This window comes from Neoarthrinium moseri (assembly GCF_022829205.1).
Source record: "Neoarthrinium moseri strain CBS 164.80 chromosome Unknown scaffold29_Wmoseri_CBS_16480, whole genome shotgun sequence".
NCBI classification, from domain to species: Eukaryota; Fungi; Ascomycota; class Sordariomycetes; order Amphisphaeriales; family Apiosporaceae; genus Neoarthrinium; species Neoarthrinium moseri.
In genome coordinates, this window is record NW_026055143.1 from 269,973 (window position 1) to 297,742 (window position 27,770).

The following is a 27,770-nucleotide window of genomic DNA, read 5'->3' on the forward strand; positions in this document are numbered from 1 at the left end:
ATGAACCTGTTGCAATGCACTGTACATGCCACCACAAAGCAGCCAGGAGACTCACAACCAAGTCACATTCAATACAAGCCTGACCTTCACCGTGCTACCCACGTTTCTCAGGGCATATCTTAGTGCCTTGAAGATCTCCTTTCCATTCGCCACTTCGGGCTCCATCCACCAAAGCCCACCACTACCAGATAGGTCAACCTCGTGTCCGTCTTCCCCGTAGCATACGTAGCGCTCCCACTTCCGTAAGATCTTGTCAGTATATGGGGTGAAGCCATACTCATCATAAGTCAAGGCATGACGGATGCTCGTAGTCCTCCAACTCGTGGGGCAACTGGCTCACGACAACGGTCACACGAATCACAATCTCCCCTAGAGATTTCATTTCGGGCAAGGAATCCAGCACGCCATTGACTGACAAATTCTTGCGGAACTGAATCCACGAACATCCGTCCAATGTAACTGGGAGTCTATTAACTCTGTCCATTGTCAGCTTTCCTTCCAGCATTATCGACAGGGATTGAAGGGAAACGGGGTCACAGTTCCTGAAGTTGAGCAGATCCGTAACCCAGTTCACCAAGATGTGTCATCATGCGGCCTTTCGAGCCGCAACGCTCTTCAAACCCTCGCGGCAACCCGTCATTTCTCTGTCCGTCAGGTACAACGGGATGGCATGAGCCCGGATGATGTCGAAACAGCTCTGCGCGACACGCCGAGCTATTGTATCACTATGCATGATGTAGAGCCGCTGAACCTGGTGCTGGTCGACGTATTTGCGCCATTTCTCTGGTAGGCGATAGGACGATGGCTGATCTTGATCTCATCTGGTAGCTCAGCGAAGTGGTGAAACAGGAGAATATCAGGCGCCATGACGAAGGTTGGATGGGCGGCTTGCAGTTCATGTATGATGCTGTTGACTGAACTTGATACTGCAGTTGCAGATATGATGCCCCAATCGAAGTAGAATTGTCTGCTATAGGTTTACCATGAGTGGCTTAGGCAAAAACCACGTGAACATGACCTTGAGGCGGCGATGGGCCAAGGAGTGCCTTGCGTACATCTTCGCCTTTGTTGATCCTGAGACCTGAAACGTATAAGTACCATGGAAGCTACTCATTCAATCTTGAAGGGGTCTCGTTCGTGGTCTTAGTTCGCCTGGCAAGGCACCAGTAACATGAGGTAGGGTACGAGGACGCCCGGATACAGAGTCTGCGAGGCTCATCTCGCGGCCCCATAAACAATTGCTACCTGTGTAGCCTTTCGGAGTACTCTTCCTACCTAGAGAATATCTTGTTGACAAACAAAACTTGGAAAGAGGCAGCCTCAGCTCTGCAGCTGCCATCAAACAGCTACGCCAAAGCAAGCTCCTACGCTGGTCTCGAGGCTGAGAGCTCTACACACCTGCATACACCGCATCGAAGGATACTGATACTGGTTGGCAAAGGGTATATCTATTGGGTGGAAGAACATAATTCTTGGTTGGCGCCAGACGGCAGGCTCCTTATTCACCATGGTCCACACCTAGCATCACTGCACATCTTGATCCAGATCACGTTGGCAAAAGACGGGATCCGAGTAAAAAATGCAACCGTTTTCTCATGCCAATACATGCAAAAAGCTCGATGACTTGATTCGCATTATGTACGACTTGCCGACGAGCCTCTCTTCCGAGGGAAAATCAGGTGACCCAAACCAAATGACTCCGAATGCAGCCGTCTCGAATACCGGACCGTGAACGTGTCGTGTCAAGTCTTTAAGATATCCGAGTCCATGTGTGTAAGACTAGGACTTGTGTTCGTGATCAACCATTTATTTCTCCTCGTCCTCACCCAGCATAGCATTGCGCTTGGCGTTGACTCTCTCCAGCTTGCGCTCACGGGCAGCCTTGGTCTTGGCGCGCTTGGCGTCCATCTCCTCCTTCAGGGCGGTCTCACGAGCCTTCTCGGCCTTGGCACGGTGGATCTGGAACGAGAAAGTTAGTCGGTGGTCAAGCGGGTGATCCGAAAAGGGTCAACGTACGTGCTCGACCAATGCGCGCTTGTGCTTGAAGGTGTTACCCTTGCTGGAGTGGTAGAGCTCGTGGTACAGGTGCTTGTCGATCTTGCCGCTGGCACGGTACTTGACGAGGAGGCGGCGGAGGACACGGAGGCGGCGCATCCAGAGGACCTGCTGGGGCATACGAGCGTCGGCAGTACCCTTGCGCTTACCGAAGCCACGGTGGCGACCGTCGCGGCGGGCGAGGTTGAGCTCACGGGCACGGGATCTCGAGTGCATGGTGACGGGCTTCTGGATGATCAAGCCATCCTTGACGAGCTTGCGGATGGTCTGGCGAGAGTTGGCGTTGGAGATCTCGGAGACCTCGTTGGGGTCGAGCCAGATCTTGTTCTTGCCGCAGCCGATGACCGAGGCGGCCAGGCGCTTCTGGGTTCGCAAGTTGACCCTGGAGAAGAGAGAAAATCATGTCAGCCTTAGGTTCCTGCCAGTGGTTCCACAAAAGTGTCACGACGAATATTGAGCCGTGTCTTGTCGAGATGGCGCGTCAGGAACAGACTCTGGGCGATGGTGAGGCGGTAGGCGATGGCAGTGATGGGATTGTGTCGTGGTGGTTGTCGAATATCGATGACGCCCGCCCTCCAACAGTGGGAAAAAAAAAATCTCGGGTGGCCCGGTCCATTGCGTCCATCCAACAGGTGATCAATTCGGGGTTGGGAGCTGGCCATCTCGACGGGCGCAGATTGAGGGCGGCAAAGAATCGTAGACATCGGCATCGGCATCAAGAGGATCATCACAGGGTGTGCAACTTACATCTTGAAGGTTGTTGTGCTGTTGAGATGGTCGGTTAGTACTATCGCTGGGCGAAGGGGAAGTCGAAGAGCAAAAATCGAGAGGGGTCTCGAAATTTGGTGAAGTCGATTTCGATGGAGAACCCGTGACTGGCCTCTGTTTGGGCGCTTTGGTGCTGGGGCCGACGGGGGAATTTGGCCCTGACGTCCACCAAACCACCAGCTGTGAGGGTTTTGTGGACTCTAGGCCCGATTAGGCGAGCTAACCCTTAGGCTGAGGGCTTGAGGGGGAGCACGGACTACAGGCAGGACTGCCTCGTCGGACCAGGAAAGCCCCACCTTCCTCTGACAGCTGCCACGGGTCGCCAGACACTCGAAATCCAGAGGCAGGTTGGCAGGTATCCGTACCGTACTGTACGTAAACATCCAATCCATCCAATCCCTTCAAAGCTGCAGCTGCAGTTGTAGTTGCATTTGCTGTCTGGGCCTGCCGGTGATAGTTGGTGCTTCCGGCAGGTGGTATTTGATACCTGATAGCTGGAATAGTCCGCGCTTACACCAGCGTCAACAGCATCATGGCCACGTTGATGAAGAGCAGCGAAATGACCTCGGTCGACATCCCGCGCTCCCTGTTGTAGCGAAAGATGAACCAAGCGCAGTGCAACTGGAAGGCGTTGATCCCACTCCACAGCCGTTCCGGTGGCTGCAGGGTATCTGTGGTCTGCAGAAGCTTAACCGTGAGCAGTACCAATCCTGTCCCCGAGAGAATTATGTACACAATTTTGGTAAACAGCCGCATTGTTGTTGCTTGCTTGCGGAGACGATTGGCGGTTGGGGACTGTTCCGGTGCATTGCAGAAGAAGATGTGATACCGGCCAAGGTTTGGGTCGTGTCGACATCGAGGTTGATGCAGAAGAGCTCCTACTTAACCCTGGCCTCTTTCACAGAGGGAAGGCATGCCCCTTCTGACATCGTTCTCCTGCCACTTTCCAGTTCGAAATCCCCTAGACCCCTCCAGCAAGTCCTCTACACTCAGCCGCGGCCCTGCCAAGGCAGCTATAACACAATCACAGGCACGAAGCAACCAATATGGATAGTGACATGTGTTCCAAGGCTGGCGTAATCTACATTCGATTTCTCCACGCCGTTCTATTACAGGCAGCGATACGCCATGCTAGATATATAATGCCGATGCTTCTATGCTCTACTCCATCTAAAACCTCACTTAGTCCCATATCCAACTGATAACCTTCCATGCGCTGTGGGCCTTCGGCTCAGGCTCATCCGGATACTGCTCTGCCTGCTCCAGTGCATCGATAAGAGGTATGCTGTCGAGCGACACGAGCTTGGTCTTCTTGACAAACTTCCAGATGAGATAGGCTCCGAGAACCAATGGGATATCCCTATAAGCACGGTCAGCATCATCGTTGGATTATAGACAACAGTTCAAGGTGTATAAGGGCGACATACAGATAGGACGAAATAAAGGTGGCCGTATCCCATTGTCCCTCGCAGAATGTCGTGAAGCCACCGGTCAGCAGAATGAGAATGCACATCGGGAGGGCAATAGCTGAGCTGTAGACTGTGAGGCACATGTGTTAGCATCACCTTGTCTCGCCTTCACCCCTGGGGGGCTGTTAAAACTTACTGGTCCACGAATTGTGCCACGGCAGTCTGCTAGGGTCGATCCCCTGCTTCCTGAGAGCCATCTTCAACCTCAAGTGGTTGAAAAGAATGGTAGACCAACTGATCAACACACCCGCAGCCGTCAGATCAACCAGCCACCAGAAGGCCGTGTAAGCGCCGTCGCTCAGACTCATGAAGCTCAGCAGCATGAAAAGCGAGAAGAGCCCCACACACACATATGGAGTGCCCCAGGAAGTCGTTCGCAGGAAGATCTTAGGTGCTTGGCCTTTCAGCGCAAGACCGTAGAGGACACGCGTGCCAGAAAGCAGACTCTGGTTGGACGCCGACCACGCAGACGTGATGACCACAGCGTTGACCACCGAGGCGATGGCAGGGATGCCAGCAGCCGAAGCAGCAAGCACAAAAGGACTCGTGGCCGCAGTGCCTGAGTCGTCGCCCAATCTCTCATCGTCACTTGCAACCAGCATACCCACGATCAGCACTGCCAGCATGTAGAAAATGACAATCCTCGCAAAGACACGCTTGCAAGCCTTCGGGATGGCACGTCTGGGGTTGCGAGCCTCGGCAGCCGCCATTGCCAAGGACTCAACACCGGCGAACGAAAATACAGCACCAGTCATGACGCTCCAGAATCCAAGGAAGCGACCCCAGTCCCCAGAAGCAATGGGGAGCAGCTCAACAAAAGGGCCCGGGTCGTGCCAGTACCTAAACCCAATCCGCTCCGTGCCCGGAATTCCACCCAGGTTGATCACCAATCCCAGGATGATCAAGAAGACCACAAGCAGGATCTTCAACATCGCGAACGTGAACTCGATCTCGCCAAACACTCGGATGAAGGCAAATCCCACGGCGCTAGTCAGGACGATGAATATCACGATCCACACGACAGGGGTGATATCGGTCCAGAACTGGAACAAGACGCAGATAGCCGTAATCTCGGCCGGGATACTCAGGATATTGCCGTACACCAGGTTCCAGCCGACGGCAAAGCCAAGCGCCGGGTCGACCAGGAACTCGGCGTGGCGCACGAACGAACCCGTCACGGGAAGAAGGGCTGCGACCTCACCCAGAGCAAACTGGACGGCGCAGACGACGAGGCCAATGACTGCATAGCCCAGCAGCGCACCGAGCGGGCCGGCGGTCTGGATCGCGCTGCCGAGACTGAGGAAGAGACCCGTGCCGATGGCGCCTGCGATACCCAGCATGCTCAGATGGCGCTGGGCGAGGCCGCGCTTAAGGTTTTGGGCCTCGGAGCGGGTGATGAGGTCGCCGTCCTGGGCGGCGTGGTGCGCGCCGCCGAGTCCCGCCGCTCCATAGGCATTCTCGGTGTCGTCGGCCGTGGCGCCGTAGTGACTGCTGACCGTCGCGCTCTGCTTGGGATCCATGAGGGGCTGCCGTTCTGAGGATGCCGCTGACTCACTCATACTGGGAGCAAAGAAGAGGAGCTTCCCGCGCCCCCTGGGGTAGACGTTTTCTTTATCAATTACGACGAGCTTGCGCGTACTAGCTTCCCGTGCGACATGGTTTCATGGTATCGCGAGCGGCTACTCCGGTCGGATCCGCCTGGTATGGGGTTATTGGATGAGGTGATCGTTATCGCCTTGCCTCCATGCCTTATCGCTACTGCCTGCCGCGATGTCGTGATCTGCAATTCGGAGGTTTAGTGGGGCCGCCGCACCGGCACTTATAAAAATTGTGCTACCCTCATCTCACCCGGCCTGCTTCTAACACGGCGAATGGCATTCACCCAACGCAAGATTACGTTCGAATTCACGCATTTCCACATGTTAGATAGACATAGGGTCCAGGTGCTGAGAATTCAAGCATTTTTCCGATCTCTTGACGTTCTGGAAAGCAAGCCACACGGCCCCGAGTCAGGATGGCACCGGCAACATACCTCAGCTGCGTTAGAGCTTTCCGGGATACAATTACGGCTTCCTCCACCAGGGGATAATGGCCGGGCCCAGATTTACGTAAACTCTGTGCGAAATCGCAAAACATCTGCGATACAGAGACATTGATAATTTGATATGAACTGCGGATACGAGGTTCTTTGTGGTCACGCGACCCTGGGCTTTCAAGTTTGATCTGGAATGGATTGCCAGACAATTATGTTCAGAAACGACGGAGCCGGGCCGCACACTCCACCAAGAGCTACTGGTTAAATAAATGCTAAACTACCCGCCGCCGGCATACTTACATAGTAAGAGAGGAAAACTATAACCAACACTTGATCCATAGTTGTGACCACCAGAACATGAAGCAATCTTCAGAGCAAACCGCCTCTTCAGTTGCATGCGCTTCCTCTGACCCTGTCAATTGTTATCACCAGGATGCTCGAGTCATGAACCATGTCGGTCCCCTTCTTGTGGAGATCCAACACGATGTTGCAACTGCAAACAATGTCGTGGCCTGTCTCGCAACGTTGTTAAGACTATGCACTCGTATCTTAGTTTTGCAGGCCAAGCTCAGATAGATCAGCCAACGTAGCAATTAATGTCGTCAAAGGTCAAAATACGATCTGCCACCCGATGCATTTCTTGACCGCGTCATGGCAGAGTTGTGCTGTCAAAATGCACATTCTTCTCACGAACACGTTCTTATACGGGCCTTGCGTTTCGGGGAACTCAGCTACGAGATGCGGAGAGAGATGGATTAACCTCAATCCTCGCCAGTCTATCCCATTATAGGTATCGTATCATGGGCAAGCTTTCGAAGCAGTGGCTGCTCCTCCATCTGTAAATTCTACAATATTGTGCGATATTCATAGGCAACATAAACAAGTTCAGAGCCAGTTTCCAGTCCGGTCAAAGGGGCAAAATAATTTAACGTGGAATATCTAGTGAAAAAGGGCCAACTACAAAAGACCACTAATACAGTTTACGGTTTGAAGGACTTCTTGTAGGACAATATTAGACCTACCTTGTCAAAGATGTATTTCATCACACCCGAGCAAGCATGGCCATCCTGATACTGTCTTCACAAGAAATTGCTTGGCCTTATCAATACCATATGGTCTCTTATAGACTGACTTGACCCGCAATGTTCCAAGACTATACGTCAGTAAGTGGAGAAACGCTTCTAGACACTGTTGGGCTCTGCCGATCGGAATCTGCACGACGAGAAAACTCGCAGAACATATACTGTTGCACCGTAGGTACTTCTGCAAGGGGACAATTGTCTACTGGCAAAGCATGACCACCCAGCGAGACTGTAGGAGCGACCAAGCGATATTCACAATCAGGATGGATGTTTTCATGTCCGTCACGTATTTGGGGTGTCTCTGACAATATGAAGGGGAGGCAGTTAGTCTACTGTATGTCGGAGCTAATTATGAAAATAATATGGGTTCAACTGCCGAATCACCAAGACAACAATAGTATTGTCCAAAAATAGGGCTACCCAGCAGCCTTGAGTGCACACATTGCTAGCTAGAATTGACCGACTGGCCAAGCCACTTTGACTTGGAGGAGCCGGCTTGTAGTCACAGCCCTACGGTACTTCGTAGTAGCCACGTCCTTGGGGTCTATAGTGCGGTTTGCGGATCACGGCCAATTACTCACACGAAAGCGGCGGTAAGGGTGCAAGTCTCCTTTGTTGGCCGAGTGGCCACTGCTTCTTCATACCATGCCGCTACCAACACTTCGGATGCGGCTCACCAGACCCGGGCGGTGGCGCGGCCAAGAAATGGGGGACTGCTTGGGCGTGGAGTAAGGTAAGCTGATGGCGCGTGGAGTAAGGTAAGCTGATGGCGCGTGGATGGCAACGGGCGCGGTGGTTGTTGGGATCGGGTTGCCTGATCAAGTGAGAAAACAAAACTTGCTCATATGCCCTCAGCCCAAAGAAGGATCGTCGAGACCGCGAACCAAGAGATCTTACGCACCACTACCATGCCACGCAGGCAAGGCAGGCGGTGCGCCCAGTCGCCGTTGACCAGGGGCCAGCCCACGCCGGGGGCTAGGTTGCTACGGGCTAGAGGGACGGCGGATCTAGGAGGGCCTGAGGGCCTAGGGGCACAGCGTGTCGGGATCTAGCCAACTGTAAATGCGACCCCTCCTTCCATGACAGGTAGGCGCTCCTGGGAAATGCGACGTGCCAATTGGACCCTGACCTCGTCAACTTACAGAAAAAGACTTGCATGATTATGGGGGAATAAGTCACTGGTCAGAGAGCTCTCTCCAGAGGCCTGACTGGCAGTCTTTTCGAGGTACGAGCAAGACATATCAGACGAGAAACGCCGCGTCGCTCGGGCACGTGGGCTGAACTGAGCTGAACTCTCACCTAGCGTTTCGTGCGATCAGACATAGAAAAACTCTCTGGGCCCGACTGCTGTCTGACCGACCCCCGGTCCCATGGTCCCACGGTCCCCAGAAGTGCCCTGTGTGTCTTCGAGGTACCGTACTTCAAGTTAAGTGGCCGCAACGTTTAGTTTCACCATGGCACAGCAGAGCCGACGATAGAGAGAGTACATACATCACTAGGGTCTGTCAGCTCACCTTCACCGGCCCGCATGCGGTCATCCTCGTTACCGGTCTGGTCCCTGGGTATCGCAGCGCTTAATGGGATCCGACTTGAAACTGGGTCTTTACCTACTTCATCTGATTTTCTGATCCCCCCTGCGTGTTGAAACAAGCCCGAGGATCTGCGCGAGGGAAGGCTCTAGGGGGATCTCATGAAAGCGGGTCGCCTTGTCTGTTCTCCAGATCCAACGGCACCGTGTCACTGCGACTCTGTGAGAGCCGAAACCTCTGCCTCAGCAACAATACGGAAATCTCGGGGCACAGAGAACACCAGTTCTTCTTCTCGAAGCATACGAGACTGGTGACCTTGATCGCATCTCACTCGCACCGGTCCAGGTGCAGGCTGTATCCTGTACTCCCACAATGCCGATCATCAACGGCAAAAAGATGGCCTGGTGCGTTGCTATCTCTTCTCACTGCCGACATCCCCACCCCCCGCGGGCATTTCCTCAACGCACGCATTTCTTCTCACGCTCACCCTCTCGCCTCCCTTAAGCTCACCCATGCTGATTTGTGCTGTCACTATAGCGAGCCATGCATTCGCGGCCACCGGTCGACGACATGCAACCATGCCCGGGAGCGCGTCATGGTGCCGGTCCGCAAGCCGGGCAGGCCGCTGAATGAATGCCCGCACCCGAAGGGCAGCAACTGCCACTGCAGGGACCTGACTGTCGCCATCCCCCGCAAGAGGAAATGTCCTTGTGGTGACACCAAGTCCTCGACCGCCCAGGGCTCGACGTCTGGCGTCCTCAAGGAAGGTTCCTCCCCGGGAAGCGCAACGCCGCCAGCCGATGACCAGATCAAGGTCGCCGAGCCCACGCAGTTAGCGCACCCGAACCCTTCAGCCTTCGTTCCGACGCCTCCTGCTACTTACTCATCATCGCCCAGTCTGAATGGTCACACCTCGGCGCAATGGAATGCCAACCCGAGCTGGGACTGGAATTTCGGGGCAGCAGGCGCGCCTACTGTTGGGCCATCATTCCAGGGTTTCAATGGCGCTCCGGCGCCGTTATCTCAACAACCAGGAGTTCTTGGTTCTGCTGTCGGAAAATCGGAGGTGGAGGTCAATGCAGCAACACCGCTCAACGAGCCCACGATACCGCCTCCGAAAGATGATGTTCCCGTACAGTCGAGCTGCTGCTCGACGAGGCGGTCCAGCACGACAGCACAGTTCGCATCAGCTTCGGGGGCTGTCTCTCCTGAGTCAAGCGCATCGTCCTACACCGATCACTCACGATCCAGCTCAAAATCAAGAAACATTCCAGCAATGCGGATGGATAGGTATGATGTCTTGCAACTCCGCCCCCTGATAGTACTCAACTCACCCTGTGTCCCAGGCCCACTTCACAGACGTCACCACGTGTAGCGGCCCTTCCCCAAATCTCACCTGTCCAAGCTGGTCAAGCTTCGTATCCGGTCATGCTGCAGAGCCCATTGGCACAGTTCACCATGCAGCCCATCACAGCTCACCCGCCGGCTTGTACCGGCTGTGGACATGATCAACCGCCCATCCTGATATATCTCCCGTATGGCCCACCCGCGCAACCCGTCAGTTATGTTGGTGCAGGTGGCCCCATGTTTGTCGTACCGCCCAATGGCGCGAGCGTACCGCCCACAAATTTCCCTAGGAACCCTCCGCCAACTGCCATCACGGTTCCGGTTGGTGGCTGTGCAAGCGATGGCGGCAATTTGGGAAGCATCCATGAGTGCCATTGTGGTCCGGGGTGCCAATGCATAGGCTGTATCGCACATCCATTCAACGATGCGACCAAGGAATATATCAGGTCCGCGCAAGATGCTTACGAGGATTTCGGTCAAGGTTATCCTGCGATTCCCGAGGTGGATAGCGCGTCAGTCCCTACTGCACAATCCATGGCCAACCTGGCGTTGAGCCCGGAGCAGACGTTAGGTCCTGAGGACTTCTTCTTCGTCGATTACCCCATGACTAGAGGAACATACGGAGGATGAAACACAAAAAGGCAGCGACATTGAGTTATTGATGACCAGCACAGTTGATACTGCTTGAAAGTCAGCCAGCATTGACGCGGGAGGGAAGAGTTATCACTCCATCATGCCTGATATCAGTCCCTCCCGGGATTGAACCTTTGGCCCAGATGCAATCAGACAGACTGATAAGCTTGATATACGGGGATTGGAGGCATCGAGCAGTCGTGACACTGAGCAGCCCCACAGCGCATACGAGTTACAGCATATTTACGACAGCCATGAATGACGTAGGACCGATCTATTACCGTTGCACCAGAGTGCACACGAGGACAGAGAGCATATCCCGCATTCCTGCTCGATCAGTCAATACAACATGGCAGCAATATTTAAGCTGGTCTGGCGTTACCACGAATCGAGGTTCATCGCGGATGGATCTACTGTATCACCGCGCCATTTCAGCGCGGTGCTGTAGAGGACGAGCTGAGGGTATGGAAAGGTACCAGAATGTATGTCGATATGACATTTAGGGAGTACAGCTAGAGACACAAGCGAGCGAGTTTACTTCGTGACTTTGTGCGAAATTCAGGTTTAATTAGGCATCGCTTGCATTTGGAGTTCTTATGAGTGATTAATATCGTCCCATTTAGTATACATAGTGCTCTTGTAAGCCAACTGCCAGCCGTGGAAATCAAAGATTCGCGGGAACCTGAAGTTCATTGTCCACCTATGTGTTACCCGCCGTAGTCCCATGTCATACCCTGAGGAACCAATACAGCGAGGTGTCTAGCCGCAGCACACCGTGGCCTCTTTGGTTGCACCTGTTGAAGCGCCTCTATTGTAGACTGGTTTAGCTAGTATTCACCGCCAAAAGGGTCTTCTACTTACCTTCCAAGGACTTCCCACTGGAAGACGAAGGCACCAAGGTATGCACCAATGAAGATGCAGATGATGAAGTAGCCGTTATAGTACATGGCAAGCCTGGTGATCCGCGTCAATACGACTGTGACATGTTCCTCAGTGACGGCTTGTCCATCCACTCACAGCATGATGAAGTACGCAACTGCAAACTGCACCGTGTGAAGCAACGCACGAACGGCCTGTTCGAGTATCGAAGGCCGGAAACCTCGGTCACCACTTGTAACACACGCTGGAACCCCTCTTTCGTCCGTGACACTCGATCCGGGGCTTGCCTTGGTCCCAGCCGTTGTTGTAGTCGTGGTCGTAGCTGCCGTCGGGGGCGAACTGGTTCCTGAGCTGGCGGGTCCCACAGATGCGATGTGCTTGCGCACGAGGTAGCCGTCGTATTCCTTCGTTGCCCGGCGCAGCATCTCCAGCGCCATGACCAGGAGGATCACGCCGATGCAGGACCCTGCGAACATGCCCGAGGACGTGATCTGCCAGCTTTTGGATATGAAGCACGCGTCGACCGTGTTCCAGTTCCAGAGCATCTGATGTGGTTGAAACGGGCAATGTTAGCAGCGTGCCACCAAGGGGGAGCATTGTGTCTGCTGGATGGCTGGCTGTACTCACGGAGATCTTGCAGGAGGCGCCGCCTCCCATGTCCATGCCCATATCCGTGGACATGGCGGATGTGGTTGCGCTGCTGGCGGCGGTCGCAGTACCGGTCATGCCCATCGACATGGTTGCCGTGCCCATGTCCATATCCATAGTCATTGATGACATGTCCATGTTCCGTTTGCAGGTCTATCGTGGTGTGGGAGAAACAGAGTTGCCTTCGATGTCTGTAGCTGGTTGTCTTTGCTGACCGTCACCGAACGTCCTTATTATCTATGGCAGGCGATGTGTGCAGGTCAGTGGAGGCCGGCGGCGATGGCCCAATAAGTTTCAACCGCCAAGGCTGCCGTTCGACGAAAAGGAAACATACGAGCACTAGAGCCGATTGGACTCCGGGCTTGCCAGAGGTCAGCAGCTAATTCCCGTGCACACCGAGGATTGCATGGCTGCGAGGCTTTCGGCCTGCGCGGGTTTGAGCACGATTCACGGCGGCATCAACAGACCGCCGGGCCCACCCCCGGTCACACAGCTTCCCGATCGGAAGACGGCTTGGCGAAGCATGGCCCAGAGAGTCCCGTTGAGGCAGTTCCTATATCACGTGCATGGTTGATAACATACGATGTAGGGTTTCGGTACTGTTGGTTCGCCACAATACAACCACACTGTTCATACATATCTTCGTCAGGTTGTAACTGTTGCCTGCCGGATCCTGCTCTCAGCTCCAACGACTCCAACCCTCTCAACTAATTAACGTGGATAGCAAGATCCTTGATGCACGCTCGTCCAAGAAACTCCAGAAAAGATGGCTTATCGCGTCGTGGTCCAGAGAATCAACCCACTGGGAGTGGAGCCAGAGGGTTCCTATCCCATTTCTGACATTTGTATGAGGATTTCATGGTGCATCAGAGCCAGATTGACGACCAGGGGAAGGATGAAAGGTCGACCCAGCTGAGTAAATCCAAGTCACTTACGGAGAATTGTCACTTCTGGTGACATCGTCGCCAAATCCTGTTATGTTTTATGCTCTCGGCCTGCTCGTCTCAATGCTTGCGCTCTCCACCCCAGTTGGATTTTCCTCTGCGACTCTCGTCGCCAACAGCGCTGACTCAGGCATGATTACTCAGTTAATATGCTACTTCTATTCTGGGTAGTCAATATGAGCTACTTCATCGAATATTATCTTGCCGTACGACCTGTGGTTGAATTATACGACGACAATGCGTGGCATGCTTTCGGTTTCGTAGACCAGTCTGAGCCTGTGCGTATAGTTCCGAGATATTCATCGCATAGGTAGTTTATGCGACTAGTCAATATAACTATACGAAGGCTGAGACTGCACATACTAAAATCGAGCTAGTATAGAAATGTCCCCAATCTGATATTGTGTCGTACCCCTGGGTAAAGGCTAACTCCACCACAATCACACTATTTGATGCTTGATGCAGGTCTCAACCCGAGAGGCAGAGCTAAATCTCCCCTTGGTATATGGATCCATCGCAAACCTGCTCAGGTTTCATGGGGAGCGGTGCATAACTCTTCCTTCCAGGATTGCGCTCCACAAACTTAGGCTTACATACCTAAGACCACACTGGAACCTATTCGGCCAGCTTCTGCTTGAACCAATAGTTCATTCGCTTCAGCCTTCCGCACTTCTATTCCTGTGACCAGGTTAGCCCGCGACAGCTGGAAGTGTCATAGGCCTAGCGTCAAAACATGCTCATATACCCTCGCGCCCCTGAAGTTCGTCCAACTTCATCCCTTGGTATCCACTTTTGAACTGTCTAGTTACTAGGAAAAGTGTCACCATACACAGAAGCCAATTGGGAATTCTGGAAGAGGCGTTATGTTTCCCGAGAGTGTTGTGCCTAAAAGTGGTACAAGTCTTTGCTCACCTGGCTCAATAATTGCATTCATCCCGTGCATATGGGGAGTGAATTGAGCATGTAGATCAATGCTACGCCATACATCATCCGGTGTGAACTTCCGGATTCATTGTTGTTGAGTTCAAAACAACCCGCGGCCCCGGTTGAGTCTATAGCTGTGCCAATGCATAAGCCGCCGGCGTAGGTGAAGCCAACCTTCCATTATCCAAAGTAGGCAAAACGCTCTATCTGCTTGCAACAATGGTCGACGCTATCAAGCCACTTCGCCTCGGCTCTATGGTATTAGAGATCATTATCACTTTCACTACACTTGTATTACTCTGCTGTACATATCCGGGCGGGATCAGAACGATCCTATGGGAGGCGGGCGGAGAGAACGGATGGAACTCTAACCCACGCCTACGCATCTATGACTATGCAAATCATAGAGATCCGCCGCCCATACCGCTAATATGGAGCCAGAGGTACGAAGTCTAGACCGAAGCCCGTGAACTACTCTCCGAGAATAAGTTTAGACAGAACTAAAGTGTTTCTTCAGTCTCACTACATCGAACCTAGCCATATCCTTGCTAGCAGCGGCTATTTGTCTTATACGGATTGCATTGCTGTTTTTTGACTTCGGAAGCTTGACTCTGCATGCTGTCTACGATACGATTCTGTCGGTGCTTTGGATCTACAGTGTCTCAGGGCAATCATCCTCCGATTTCACCGACCCGAAACACCCGAGTACGAGACCGTGGTATCTGGAGCGAGAGTGCAGCGAAGTAGACGACAAGTATATCAGCGCATGTGTCTTAGCCAAGATATCATTTGGTTTCTCCGTGGTGTCGATGTGAGTTTTGAACAATTCCATTTCATGCTTCGGCGCAGGGCCTTTCCGGTTAACAACTTTCGTGAAAGGGTTTTCTTTGTCGGCCGCTCAGCCTACTATTATTTTGGACTCGCATACTGGTGCGGTGAGCGCAGACTCATTGACCAAGACCCTGAAAAGCTTTATACTTATCTAAGAGAGTATTTTGAGGAAGATCATATTGGGTATAAACGTATCGGAGGCTGTTCCGAAACTTGGGTCGGTATTGAGGACAGATGTACCAAGGCAGACACAATGGATGCATAGGGTGAGCACTATGGAGAAGAAATACGCCGCAGAACGCTTTTGTAGAATATTCATAGACTCTTCATTTACTGAATCTCTATCTCACTACTTCAATCATGGGCCAGAAGACTTGAGTCCATAGTCTCCATCACCTTCTGAGCGGTTCTACCCGAGATTCCAAGCCGCAGCGCTTCTTTCCCATTCTGACTCCTATACCTAGTGCTCTCTTGTTGTATAACCGAATACCAACTAGACCAGAGCGCCTTGTATTGATCATCGTAGTGGTAGATCTTATCGTGCGCGCATGTAAGCCATCGAGTTGCGGCAAGAAATGTGTCACTATTTCTGACGGGGGTTGGTCCGAAGTAAGCCTCGATAGCCGTACTTGCGGGCACGAGGGTCGTGAGAAGTTTCTTGTTATACAGTCGTACTGCAAAATCGTGGAGATTCGCAGTCATCAGCACGTCCTGCTGAACTTCTGGGCTTCCCAAGTCTTCCTGTTTCAGACTGGGGTAAGCTTCTCGATCTAAGATTAGTCAGATGATTGTTAGATTTTAAGCTAGCTTTACTTCGCAGCACGCACCCAAGAAGACGCCTTCTACCTCCCGATCCAAATGCTCAATATCTATAACCCGTGCCTTGTGTACCATGTATTGCACGAGATCCAAGATCTTCTTCATCTTCTCATCAACCGTGGTTTTTTCGTCGTCCTCACAGAGCATGACGAGCTCAACAAGCATATACCTTAATACTGCGCTGTAGTACAGCTGGACACGGTCTACCTAAGTCAGCCTTGTCTAACGCATCAATTGCTAGATATCCATGCCTTCTATTACACTAGGTGGATGCGTTGCAGAGTTCTCACGGACGGCGTCGTAGCATGAGTCAACCGAGAGAACTACCCAATCATATAGATCGGCGATCAAATTCTCAAAATCATCTTTCTCTTCAGGTGTCAAGCTGCGTGCGGACCAATCTGTCGTCCAGTGAGCATTTGTCAGGTCCTTCTCCTCGGCAGCGATTGAATGGTGGCCCATATTTTCGCAAGCGGACAGATCTGACACTACACACTTGCAAGATAGACTCTGCCTTAGAATATCAACTGCCTGGCTTGCACGATAGATTGATTAGGCATCGAGGGGTTATGTTGCATGTTTCCTTCTTTTAGGGCTGTGCGGCATTCGGCGCATCACGTGAGGAAGCGGACTACAACCATGTCTCATTCTTCTTCTTTTGTCGCCTAAAATTGCAGTGCAATGCATGGTCAATTCATCAGCCACTAGCACGATTTGCTGAACGCTTTCTGGTAGGGAAGGAATGAATTACGTTGCCAGGATCATATTGAGCCAGCATAAATAGAATATCTGAAGATGACCCAGAATCCTCGAGTGGCGCTCATTTCTTCATAGATATTAAAGCCGAATAGCATCATATATAATAAATCCTCCCACTAACACACAATCGTCAACAGTGCTTGTACCTTGAGTAGGAGTGCCCATGCCATGTTATACACTCATTTGCTCTGTGCTGCTGCCCAAGAAGCGTCCCAGTCCGGTACTTGTTGTTGTTGTCCATACTCTCTACCCGATGGTAACCCAAGAGCTACAAGCTCATGAGTTTGATGATCTCTGATGTACTCCTGTGTCCACTCCGAAACTTGGTGGCCTGACTGTTGCTTGCTGCTCTTCTTCTTCGAGGAAGACGAGGTTTTGTTCTTTTTCTTACTTCCGCTACCTTGACTCAGTAAATCTGACGCTGGTTGCAATAGTAATAACTTCTTACCTGTCTTTCCCCATCATTTAAAGATGACGATAAGTAGGCAGATACTGGAGAAGTCTTGAGGAGTCAATATGTGGAATGGAGCTCGTCGTACGGTAGAAACGGAGTGTTGAGTGTCTTGGACATCTATTGATGCAAACGTAAACAGCATTTATATATTGAGAAGACTTGAGAATGGTAGACATTATATCGTATTGTCTGCAAATTCGTTTTAAAGTGGTGAAGAAGGGATTTGTCCCTTTCGCACTTTGCCAAGTAATAGTGCTTCTACTAAGATGAACCCTTGCCAGAGACTATACTTGCCTGAAAAGGAGGCGGTGGATTCCAGACGGTACTCTCTTCATGATAGATTGGCTCGACAGATTCCGAGACATCAAAAGCTCTTCCTTATTTGGTTAGCTCCACCACCCTTCCAGGTAATAGCCTTGCGGCTCTTTCGCACCGGCGATTCCCTTCTCAATCGTTTGTGACCCTGCTCAAAAGTACATCAGGTGTTGTAGTTTCAAGTAAGCAAACCCTTACGCACGTGTAAGGCAACCACGAAGGGTCCGACCCTTTCTGTTTCCAGGGTCTTCGACCTGAACAGCCTGCGCTATTCCTCGACAGGTAGAATACGATGTTCTTGGAACGGGAGCCATGATTTCAGGGTCATCTCTCACTTATTCCTCATGATGGTTCTATACCAGTAGACATATGCTTTCGGAGATTACGTGAAAGGCTAGGTTCTACATCTATGTTGAGTATTGGTATCCAGATAGTTCTTGAGAACTTTTGAAGGAAAGGTTGCCGTCCCGGATATCGTAATCCTAAAGAGAAAACATCTCACTCTATACCGAAGAAGCCTTCTATCTTTAGGTACTTTCAGAAGGTGATATTATAACGATGTCAAAGAGACCGATAATTTATTTATCTGGAGAAAATATATCATGCTCAGGTTGAAGAACTCATCATTCGTTGCTATCTTGAAGATGAAACCGTTCCACCAACAACCTTGAAAGTGAATCATTATGAGATAATGAAATATATGAAGACCGAGTTCATGAAGATAGAGATAATGTCACTATTGACATAAGAGCCACCTCCTCAAAGTCAAACTAAGCCGAGTAGGTAGCAAGAGAGACTTGCTCGTAGCCTTCAGCCGGACGCAATACTCTCTTCCGCTGGAAGTTTTGATTGATCGTCCCACTGCTTCCCGGTCGCTTCCGGCCCAAACCTTGGTGTATTCTTTTTAAGTGTTGGGTCATATTATCCTGACGGGTAAACTCTCTATGGCACTGAGGGCACTTGATCTTGCTCCCAGCATGAATCTTCTTGTGTTTACTCATGTATGAACGACGATTCTCTGCTTTGCCTTTGGGTTTGTAACCACATTCCGAACAGCAAAAGTCATCATCGCTCTCTATCATGTCCTCGTTCTGGTCTGCTGAACTTCTCGACGAGTAGAGTGTCTGGGGAGAGGACGTTTGACTAGAAGGAAATAGTTGAAACGACTCCATGGCAGCTGTGGAATAATCTTCTGTGGCAGTATATTGGGGTTGAAATCCCGGAATTTGGGTCATCGAAATGACTTCATCGTGCTCAACTGGGAGTTTGAAATCCGGGCCCCATGTGAAAGCTCCGATATCAGGGATTTCGTTTCTCTGGAAGTCAGTCTGTACAGTAAGAGCTACCGACCTTCTGCGATCAATTTTCGTTTGGGATCTCTTTTCAAGATTCTGAATGCGAGTGTGCGCGCCAGTGGAATTGAGCGGAATGATGTCGCGGTAACGATTGGTCAGGGGACTTTGTGCGCTCTTTGGTGCTAGGCTCATAGTTTGCTGGCTCTCAATCCAGCGCCCACTTATATCGTTTGTGGCGCTACGTGCCCACGGTTTGCGACGCAGAACAGATGGCACGATGTGTATCTTACTTCCTGTATTGCTTGTTGAGGACTCTATTGAAGATGTAGGTGAAACCTTGCCGGAGCTGCTTGCCCCTGGACCAACTGACGGCGGGGAGATACCTCCATGATTCCAGTCGTATGAGATTGGTTGAACCGTAGGTGTTGGAGGTGTATTGCTTGATGCAGAAGAACTGGGAGGGAAACGAGTATGTTTGTAGATAATTTCCAACGGTGTCGAGGCAGTGTCGCCCAACTCGACTCGGGGGCTCGTGTCCATCAACTCCGCCGTCAAGCAACCTGGATGGAGTTCAGACGTACAGAGCGAGCCGGGGAGCATAGTATTGATATTGTCTGGCTCTGGTGTAGTTGACGGTCTGACGGCCGTTGGGGAGTGGTCGTCAAGCATTCTCCACTCGTGTCGGTTGTAAGGCGTGTCATCACACCACAACTGTTGCGGGTGGGTTGGTTCTTCCTGAAGAGGGTGGTGGCAGTTGGGGCATTCGATTGGCTTTGGCTTGACCAGCCTCATGAATTCTGCAGATGCACGGATACTCTTCTTGATGCTGTTTGACCTCGTTCTGTCCCAGGAACACTTTTTCTCCGAATGCGTTCTGTATTTGGTTTCTTTGCTACAGCAGGGGCATTGGAATTTGCCAGTTGCCTGGTATGGACAATGCTTTAGATGCATAAGCATGCGTCTGGCGTTATGAAGTCCAATATCGGAATTGGCAAAAACCAGTGGGCAATCCGTCATTGGGCAGCGAACGAAAGCCAAGCTCTCGTAGTCTGTCTCAAGCATGTAGTGCTCGAGAAATTTAGCGTAGAGACGACTAGCGAAGCACGAGTCCACAATTCCAGAAAGAAATCTGTGAGATTAGCCAGGGCTCATTCATCATTCCCCGAAGAAGGACCTACTGGCAAGACTTGCTGGGGCTTCCACGTTTCTGTTCATCGTTGTGTCCAGCATGCATTGGCCGAGGCAATATATAAGACTCTCTGCAGTAAGTATTGTCGAGGTCTGGGACGAGAATCGTCTCACTGAGTCTCAAATCTGCGCCAGAAGCACCGCGAAGTGAGCTGTCAAGCTGGTGGAGCGAGAAAAACGAATGCCCAGCACTGTCACTGCCAACGTGCCTTCTCGCCGAAGGAAGAGAAGGCTCTAGCTGTGAGAAGCTCTGCGCTCCGTCAGCATTTCCGCTGTAATTACTTGCATCGCTCCAAGCGTGGACTTGAGAATGAGTTGCGGTAGGACTAGAGCTGAAACTATCCATCTTGAAAAAAGGTGTGTTTTCGAGAGCAAAAAGAAGCACAGCCTGGTCTCAAATTGGCTACAGCATTCCTGGCAGTTTCCAAATATAAAACCGAGTTGCATACATCATGGAATTTTCAAATTCCATTGCCATCTTCTGCATTGACGTTGTATAGGTCGCTTGTCACCCTGAATCGCCCTGCAGGTAAGCAGGGTGAGCAGGGTGATAGGGTCGACAGGGCCACACCGAAAGTCTGCGGTCGCAGGCCATTGTGCGCGGAGTAATTTTAAAGGGCCTCGATCTTTCTTTTTCAACTGATAGACCACCGAATGTACGAACTATCTGCAGGGAGGGGTATGTCGTGGTCGCGATGGTTGCCTCGTTCACCCACATGATGCTCGAACCATACTTGTCTTGCGTTGGCTCTCATCAGTCGGGCAACATCGATTACTTCGGCAAATCGATAGATGGTCAACCCTGCATAGATCAATTATTGCCCCTCAGTATCCCAGGAGTAGAAGCTCGATTCAATTCGCTGTTTCCCGAGGTCGGAGTGAAGTAGGGAACGATGTCCTGTTGAATATTAGGATTGCCCTGCAAGGCGGGATATTGAAGGCAGAGGGGAGAAAAGGGAGCGCGCCCCATAAAGACATACTGTGGCTAGGTCATGTAGTCAGTGGCCATCTGTTCGAATAGAAGTACGAGTTATCACATACCTGGAAATGCAACGAGAGTAAAGGGACGAACTCCGGGCAGGCCGGCCACAGATATATAGAATGCCACTCGCCCCCATCTCAGCTCGGGCTTGTTCTCCAAGTACACACAGCCATAGTAATATTAGAAGCCCATCACGTTATCATCTGGGGGCCGTTGACCAGCATAATATGAGGGTCATGGATGGGGCGGTAATTGGGGGCCCAGTAACGGTCTGCTCGTCGCTTCCATGGCTTGAATTCGCTGTTTGTAGTCCTAAACCATAGAAATCCATCGCTCTGCATTAATTACAAGGCTGTATGGGCCATGGATTGCTTTTGTCTCCTCGCCAGGCTCAAAGCACACAACGCCCATCGGCACAATGGGTGACAGCACATACTTTGTGGCCACAAGCGCACACCACACCGACTTAGATCCTAGTCAGAGGACCAAGCCCGAGGCGGACTAATGCATGGATTCTGTCAAGATGTGGCCTCAAGCCTGCAGACAATGTCATCATCGCCGGGGCCAAACTCCGAAACAACTTCCAAAAGCCTTCTTGAGCATCGACTCCGCATGACGATTGTCAACCCGTTTCTGTATTGAGTGTCTTCCATTGGGTCTTGACGCATGCAGCCCCCGCTTTGAGTATTGTTGTGGCTTTTCTACGGGCTCGCAGTCCCGCTTGTGAATATTCCACGCCAATCGTTTACCATTCCCAGCCACCTGCAAACCGGTGTAACTCTATAGAGCCTGTCTTTGGGGAGCCGAATCATTCGCTTAGCAGCACCACCATTCCGACGTATCCATTCCGGCATTTTTATGAAACATTCTGGTCAGCGAGGACACAGCTCCTCGAGGGTCATCATTGATGGCGTTGGGCTTAATCAGTAATGAGTTTCCTGTTTCTGTCTGGAATAGCTAAGTGGAAATGGAATGCTCAGGTTTGAAAACAAAAGAGACAGGTAAGGGTGAAAACCACACTACTGCAATCAGCGATTGGCTTTGTCATACCCGTACACGAGAAAACTATCCCCCGACCCCAACGAAGTCAACTGACAGCACGGGATACGGTAACTCCTCGATAGGTCCCAAAATCAGACAAAACAAAGCAAAACAAAATTAGAAGTCTGTTGAAACGAATGGCCACGCAGACTGGCAACCGACCCAAGGAAACTGCGACCCAATACCAGCTGGTGCATAAGACGGCTGAGGCTTTCAGCTGTACTTCACTGCAGGCCTTTCTCTGGATTTTTCTTCATTCATTTCTGCTCTTCTAGAAGTGGTATTCCAAGCTTGAGATCAGACTTGAGCTGATCGAAAGTATACAGGATTGCACTTCTTTCTTGCCGATATGTCCATTCAAGCTGATCGGGAGATTCTAGCTCCTCAAAAAACCGGTCTCTAGTATCCTTCATTGCGACTGCTTGAGTTTTGGCGCTCTTCCTGGTCTGGTGAATTTTAAGGAGTGCTTTCTTGCCACTATCAATCATCCGTTCACGCCCCACCGGGCCCAGCAGGTGTAACGGCCGGCCACCCTCGTACGCCTTGCCTTGCTGAATTATTTTATCTTCAAGAAAATCCCAATCATCCTCTTTGATCAACTTCTTACTGACCAAACGACCACACGTGAGTCTGACCCATTCGCAGGCATGCCAATAACCTACATCGGTAGCCCGTGACTCTATGAATTCCCTTATCGCGCTCTCTGCTGGAAAGTCATCCGTGAAATGCTTGTCCATATATAATTGGCGCAACACGACGTTTAAACTATTGAATCGCTTTTGAACAAGTGTAGAATCGTGTGCCGTGTCGGTAAGGAAGGGATAAAAGCCTATATGCGTTGGGTTAATGACGCTGGCTCCTGCATGGGCCGGTGCTTTACGAACCTGTGTGTCTGCAGAGTACAACTAAAAGCCTTCGTATTTCCGCATCAGAAGAAGCAGTGTCAGGCTTGGGTCTTGTCGTTTTTTGCCACTCTACCTGAGATATTGGTTTGGCTCCCAAATTTTCTTTCAACCATACAAATAGCGATATCACTCTTGCTGCCTTACTTGATCCGTCGGAATCGATAATCTCGTTTCCAGTATGAGACTTCACATCGCATTCTTTGGAATGTACAGCCAAAAGGTACCACGATAGTGCGCAGCGAAAGAGATGATTTCTTCTTAAAGAAGAGCCACGAGTAGAACCTTCGATAATTTTATACAGTCGCCCGAAGCTTGAGATATCCTCTCCGTCTCCAAATCTCTCATGCGTACCAGAAACGTGTCTGTTCATCCAGAAAATGGCGCGGACAAGCGAGTCCCGGTCATCTGCGCTCAGGCCACTGATGCTTCTGCAGTACTCCTCTGCACTGGCGTTTTCCGGGTTAGTCGGGATGATAAAGGTTGAGAAGTCGATTTTGTCAATTGCTGTATCGGACTCCTGAGTACCTGAGGATTGGCCCTCAGGAGTAGCCTGAACGTGCGGGTCTTTGTCTGTAGGCATGACGAGCTCTTACAGCTTTTCTTCAATCTTGGATTTAATACTGGGCATTCTGGGTTTCTTTATAACTGCGAGTCTTTAGATCAACAAGCCAGATGCGGCACCAGACATACGGTATTTCGCGAGGTCACCTTTGGCCATTGTAGGACCAACTAACGCATGAGGACAGAAAATGCAGGCTTGTGACGGACGACTCAGCGGTCATAAGAGATGAGTTGCATTCTTGCCCAAGTGTTTGCTTTGATTGCCGCAGGTCACGGCTACACCACTCCGCCTCTGAGGCGAACATTGAAATAAAAAGGATTCTGTTGGTTCCCTGGTCGAGGAACAAGATAGTCATGCTCCACGGGTGGGGGCAAGGAACGTTTCACATGAAGCCAGTATGTATCCAGACTTATATGTTGTATACAAAACCAGTTGATAGCACGAGAAGATTGAATGTCATTATTTTGATGTCAGGACTACGCTGCTCAAATGAGGGTGCCGGGCACCATCCTTGTCTCAATTGTGATGGACATTGACGAAGAGTTAGCTTGCCTGTACCATGAGAGGGCGGGGAGAGTTCAGCATGTGAGCAGGAAGATATTGGGATGTTTGTGAACGAGAAATAAAGCATCCGTTTGCGGGCTATAGCTGCAATAGCCTTGAGTTACATCACCAGGAATCCCCTGCCAGGAACGAGTCTCGTGCTGGACCCAGCACGCAAGCGTCAATTGTGATAGCAACGCGATGCCACTAACGAGTGGGAGTTGACTTGGTCTTGGGTCAAGCCAGCGCACACGCGACCGCATTCGGAGGGCAAATCGTTTGGGCGGCATCCTACACCGTGCTCGCATTCCAATTACCAAGTGTAACCACCACTGTTGGTCAGAACACCGTGACAGCAATGGGATATGGTGCAAGGCTACAACAAGATCGACGAAGTTGTCCCTCGCAACAGAGTACTCATCTTTGTCGAAGGCATGACCTTCCACAAACACAACACATCATCTACCGGGCCACAGCACGATGTCTGCCTAGATCGCTGTTATAGGCAGTGCGCGCCAATACATCTTCACCGGCAATAGATGTGAGGAAATATGCAGTGTACACTTAGATGGATATAGCGCGAAAGTCGATGCGTTGCCAATCGAGCTCCATCAATATGTCAGGCACACATAAATCATCTGGGCCGACTGGTAAAGGACAAGACGTCCTCGGCCGTTACTAAGAAGGTCCGACTCCCATTGCCAAAGCATACAACGGTTTACTATAGGAGCAGTGAGCAGGGACCAATGGAGAATAACAAGGTGGCCCAGGAACGGTTCGGGGTCTGGTATGGCAGAGGGGATCAACGCAGGGACGTCCAGGTAGGGCCAACGGGAATCAAGTTACGGAGAATAGATAGCAACAAGATCAACTTTGGATTGGATCAGATGGTCTCAAATTGTCCCTCTAAGGTGGTGAGGTGCCGCCCGGGACATGTCAGCATGCTCCCGCCGAAGCGGAAAACCAATGTGCTGGAGGGTAGAGCGGCTCGTCACGTCCAATTTAGTTGATACAGAAGAAAGGGAGGGAAAAAGGATTTCGTGAAATCGGGCGCGAGCCTTTTGAGGTCGGTGGGCCGTGGGCCGTTGGTCGGGGCGTATCTTATCGCCACGTGACCGAGGAGCGGCTCCATCCTCCGAGAGCCCAGCGCCCCCAACGCCCTGGACAAATGCCCTGGAGTCTTGAAGTCTTGAAGTCGCGCCTGGGCCCCGCGGGCTCCCATTCCAGCTCCAATCAGCTGTCAGACTGCCGTTCGGGCGGTCGGGCTCCTCGGCCGATCGATAGCAGCAGCCTCGCGGGACAGGGGGCCCGCGCACTGTGAGTCTGGCAGTCACAGCAGGCCACGCCCTCTGTAAGGGTCACTAAACTGCCTTGGGGCATTGTTCCCTAGTGGGCAGTTCAGCGGGGCCTCTTGGGGCCTGGCAGCGTTGCCGACTGGCGACTACGGCTCACTCCCGCACTCTCCCACACAAGGCGACGAGCGACGAGCGACTCCATCGCACGACTCAAGCCGACCTCGCTATCCCATTAGCAATTGATTTGCTTGTGTTTTTCTGATCGATCCCGCGACCCCGGACGCCGCAGCATGGAATTTCAGATAAGACTGTACGCTAGCCCGTGATCCCATCCCATATACATAAAAGCCTACTTCCTCCCCCTGCGCTGGCGCCCCGTGTGACTGCGAGTGAGAACGCGCCGACCCGAGCTGACTCCCAAGCTTCCTCTGCAGATAGCCATGTCTCTTGCCGCTTTCCGAGGCACCTCGCGTGCTCTCCGCACCCTGCCGAGATGGGCTGTGGCGACGGCGGCGACGACCTCGATCGTCCGCTTCCCGGGCCTCGCTCAGGCCCGGCCCCAGTCGTCGGCCTCGGCCTCGTCCGCCGCCTCTCTCGACGGGCAGCAAAGTGTACGACATGAATCTACTTCTGCCTCTGCTGACTCCGGAGCTCCTGCTCGTGGTCTTGGTGCTGATGCTGATGCTGGTCAAAAGTTGCTGTCTTCCCACCTGCGCGAGGCCGACCCGGCCGTCTTCGACATCATCGAGAAGGAGAAGAAGCGCCAAAAGCACTCCATCAACCTCATCCCCTCCGAGAACTTTACCTCGCAAGCCGTCCTCGATGCGCTAGGCAGTGTTATGCAGAGTGGGCAATCCCTTCCTTCGACGGCGTCAACAAAAGCTATACAATGCTAATCTAGCCGGACAGACAAGTACTCGGAAGGATACCCAGGCGCGAGATATTATGCCGGCAATGAGTTCATTGACCAATCCGAGCGATTGTGTCAGCAGAGAGCTTTGGAGACGTTCGGTCTGAGCGATAAGGAGTGGGGAGTCAATGTTCAGTGTAAGTCGATGATGCCCTTGTCCGTAGGTATACCTACGATCCCTGCTCGAGCTCACACCCGTACCAGCTCTCTCTGGCGCACCGGCGAACCTCTATGTCTACTCCGCTTTGATGAATACACACGATAGATTAATGGGCCTCGACTTGCCCCACGGCGGCCACTTGTCCCACGGTTATCAGACGCCTACCAAGAAGATCTCGGCCGTCTCCAAGTATTTCGAGACTGTGCCGTACAGGCTTGATGAGGAAACTGGCCTGATTGATTATGCCAAGCTGGACGAGCTGGCCCAAATATACAGACCCAAGATCATTGTGGCTGGAGCCAGCGCGTACGGCCGATTTATCGATTACAAGGCCATGAAGGATACGGCTCAGAAGGTCGGCGCCTATCTCGTCGCCGATATGGCCCATATCTCCGGAATGGTCGCCGCTAAGGTCCTCCCAAGCCCCTTTAACTATGCCGACATTGTGACGACCACCACCCACAAGAGTTTGCGTGGTCCCCGGGGCGCTATGATCTTCTACCGAAAGGGTGTCAGATCGATCAACAAGAAGAAGGAAGAAGTTATGTACGACCTTGAAGGTCCCATCAACGCCTCGGTCTTCCCCGGTCACCAGGGCGGTCCTCATAACCACACCATCACCGCGCTTTCGGTTGCTCTCAAGCAGGCACAAAGCCCGCAGTTCCGCGTGTACCAGGAGCAGGTGCTTGCCAACGCTCAGGCTTTTGCCAAGCGCCTCGGCGAGTCCAAGAGCTCTGGTGGTCTTGGCTACAAGGTGGTCAGCGGTGGCACGGACAACCATCTCGTCCTGGTCGACCTGAAGCCGCAGAAGGTTGACGGCGCACGTGTGGAGCGCGTGCTAGAGCTGGTAGGTGTTGCCAGCAACAAGAACACAGTTCCTGGAGACAAGTCGGCCATGATCCCTGGTGGTCTCAGAATGGGAACTCCGGCCATGACGACTAGAGGCTTCAATGAGGAGGACTTTGTGCGTGTTGCCGACATTGTTGACCGTGCTGTCACCATCGCAGCTCGTGTCGACAAGGCCGCCCGCAAGGCCACCGAGGAGAAGGGCGACAAGTACAAGCTGCGCTCTTTCTTCGACCACCTGGGAAGCGGTGAGGATGATGCCGAGATTGTCCAGCTACGCGCAGAAGTCGCTGACTGGGTGGGCACCTACCCATTGCCATGGATCGAGGAGGAGAAGGCGTGAAAAGCCTATGCAGTTGGTCGGCTTTAGGATACGCTACGAGCTTCAACGCTCTTGGGCCGGGCCTTGGAATATTGTTGGATCCCCGCCACTCCCATGTGGAAGCTGTCTCGCTTCGCAAGCAGGCGTTTGAACGTATAGCAGCAAGGCTGGAATCTTTTTTTCATCGCAACTCATCTTGCATCGGGAGTTGGGAGATCTGTCTTATAGCC

General features: G+C 51.9%; 7 protein-coding genes across 7 annotated transcripts; 2 read left to right on the forward strand and 5 right to left on the reverse strand.

Moving 5' to 3' along the window:
* Positions 1-1,806: 1,806 nt before the first annotated feature.
* JN550_007540 (uncharacterized protein) lies at positions 1,807-3,579 on the reverse strand (the record flags this gene model as incomplete). Its single annotated transcript, XM_049319401.1, has 4 exons — positions 1,807-1,959; positions 2,017-2,437; positions 2,803-2,820; positions 3,338-3,579. The coding sequence occupies 4 exons, from the start codon at positions 3,577-3,579 to the stop codon at positions 1,807-1,809; spliced, it is 834 nt and encodes a 277-aa protein (XP_049170516.1).
* A 426-nt stretch (positions 3,580-4,005) lies between these two features.
* On the reverse strand, positions 4,006-5,851 carry JN550_007541 (uncharacterized protein; the record flags this gene model as incomplete). Its single annotated transcript, XM_049319403.1, has 3 exons — positions 4,006-4,183; positions 4,251-4,362; positions 4,429-5,851. 3 exons carry the CDS (start codon positions 5,849-5,851, stop codon positions 4,006-4,008), a joined length of 1,713 nt encoding a protein of 570 aa, XP_049170517.1.
* A 3,459-nt stretch (positions 5,852-9,310) lies between these two features.
* JN550_007542 (uncharacterized protein) lies at positions 9,311-10,915 on the forward strand (the record flags this gene model as incomplete). The annotated part of the gene is made up of 3 exons (XM_049319404.1): positions 9,311-9,342; positions 9,476-10,228; positions 10,285-10,915. The coding sequence occupies 3 exons, from the start codon at positions 9,311-9,313 to the stop codon at positions 10,913-10,915; spliced, it is 1,416 nt and encodes a 471-aa protein (XP_049170518.1).
* A 762-nt stretch (positions 10,916-11,677) lies between these two features.
* Positions 11,678-12,535, reverse strand: JN550_007543 (uncharacterized protein; the record flags this gene model as incomplete). Its single annotated transcript, XM_049319405.1, has 4 exons — positions 11,678-11,726; positions 11,780-11,872; positions 11,936-12,342; positions 12,425-12,535. The coding sequence occupies 4 exons, from the start codon at positions 12,533-12,535 to the stop codon at positions 11,678-11,680; spliced, it is 660 nt and encodes a 219-aa protein (XP_049170519.1).
* Positions 12,536-15,498: 2,963 nt separating this feature from the next.
* JN550_007544 (uncharacterized protein) lies at positions 15,499-16,425 on the reverse strand (the record flags this gene model as incomplete). The annotated part of the gene is made up of 3 exons (XM_049319406.1): positions 15,499-15,914; positions 15,972-16,170; positions 16,225-16,425. The coding sequence occupies 3 exons, from the start codon at positions 16,423-16,425 to the stop codon at positions 15,499-15,501; spliced, it is 816 nt and encodes a 271-aa protein (XP_049170520.1).
* Positions 16,426-22,254: 5,829 nt separating this feature from the next.
* On the reverse strand, positions 22,255-23,482 carry JN550_007545 (uncharacterized protein; the record flags this gene model as incomplete). The annotated part of the gene is made up of 2 exons (XM_049319407.1): positions 22,255-22,826; positions 23,254-23,482. 2 exons carry the CDS (start codon positions 23,480-23,482, stop codon positions 22,255-22,257), a joined length of 801 nt encoding a protein of 266 aa, XP_049170521.1.
* Positions 23,483-25,742: 2,260 nt separating this feature from the next.
* On the forward strand, positions 25,743-27,561 carry JN550_007546 (uncharacterized protein; the record flags this gene model as incomplete). Its single annotated transcript, XM_049319408.1, has 3 exons — positions 25,743-26,148; positions 26,212-26,349; positions 26,417-27,561. 3 exons carry the CDS (start codon positions 25,743-25,745, stop codon positions 27,559-27,561), a joined length of 1,689 nt encoding a protein of 562 aa, XP_049170522.1.
* Positions 27,562-27,770: the final 209 nt, after the last annotated feature.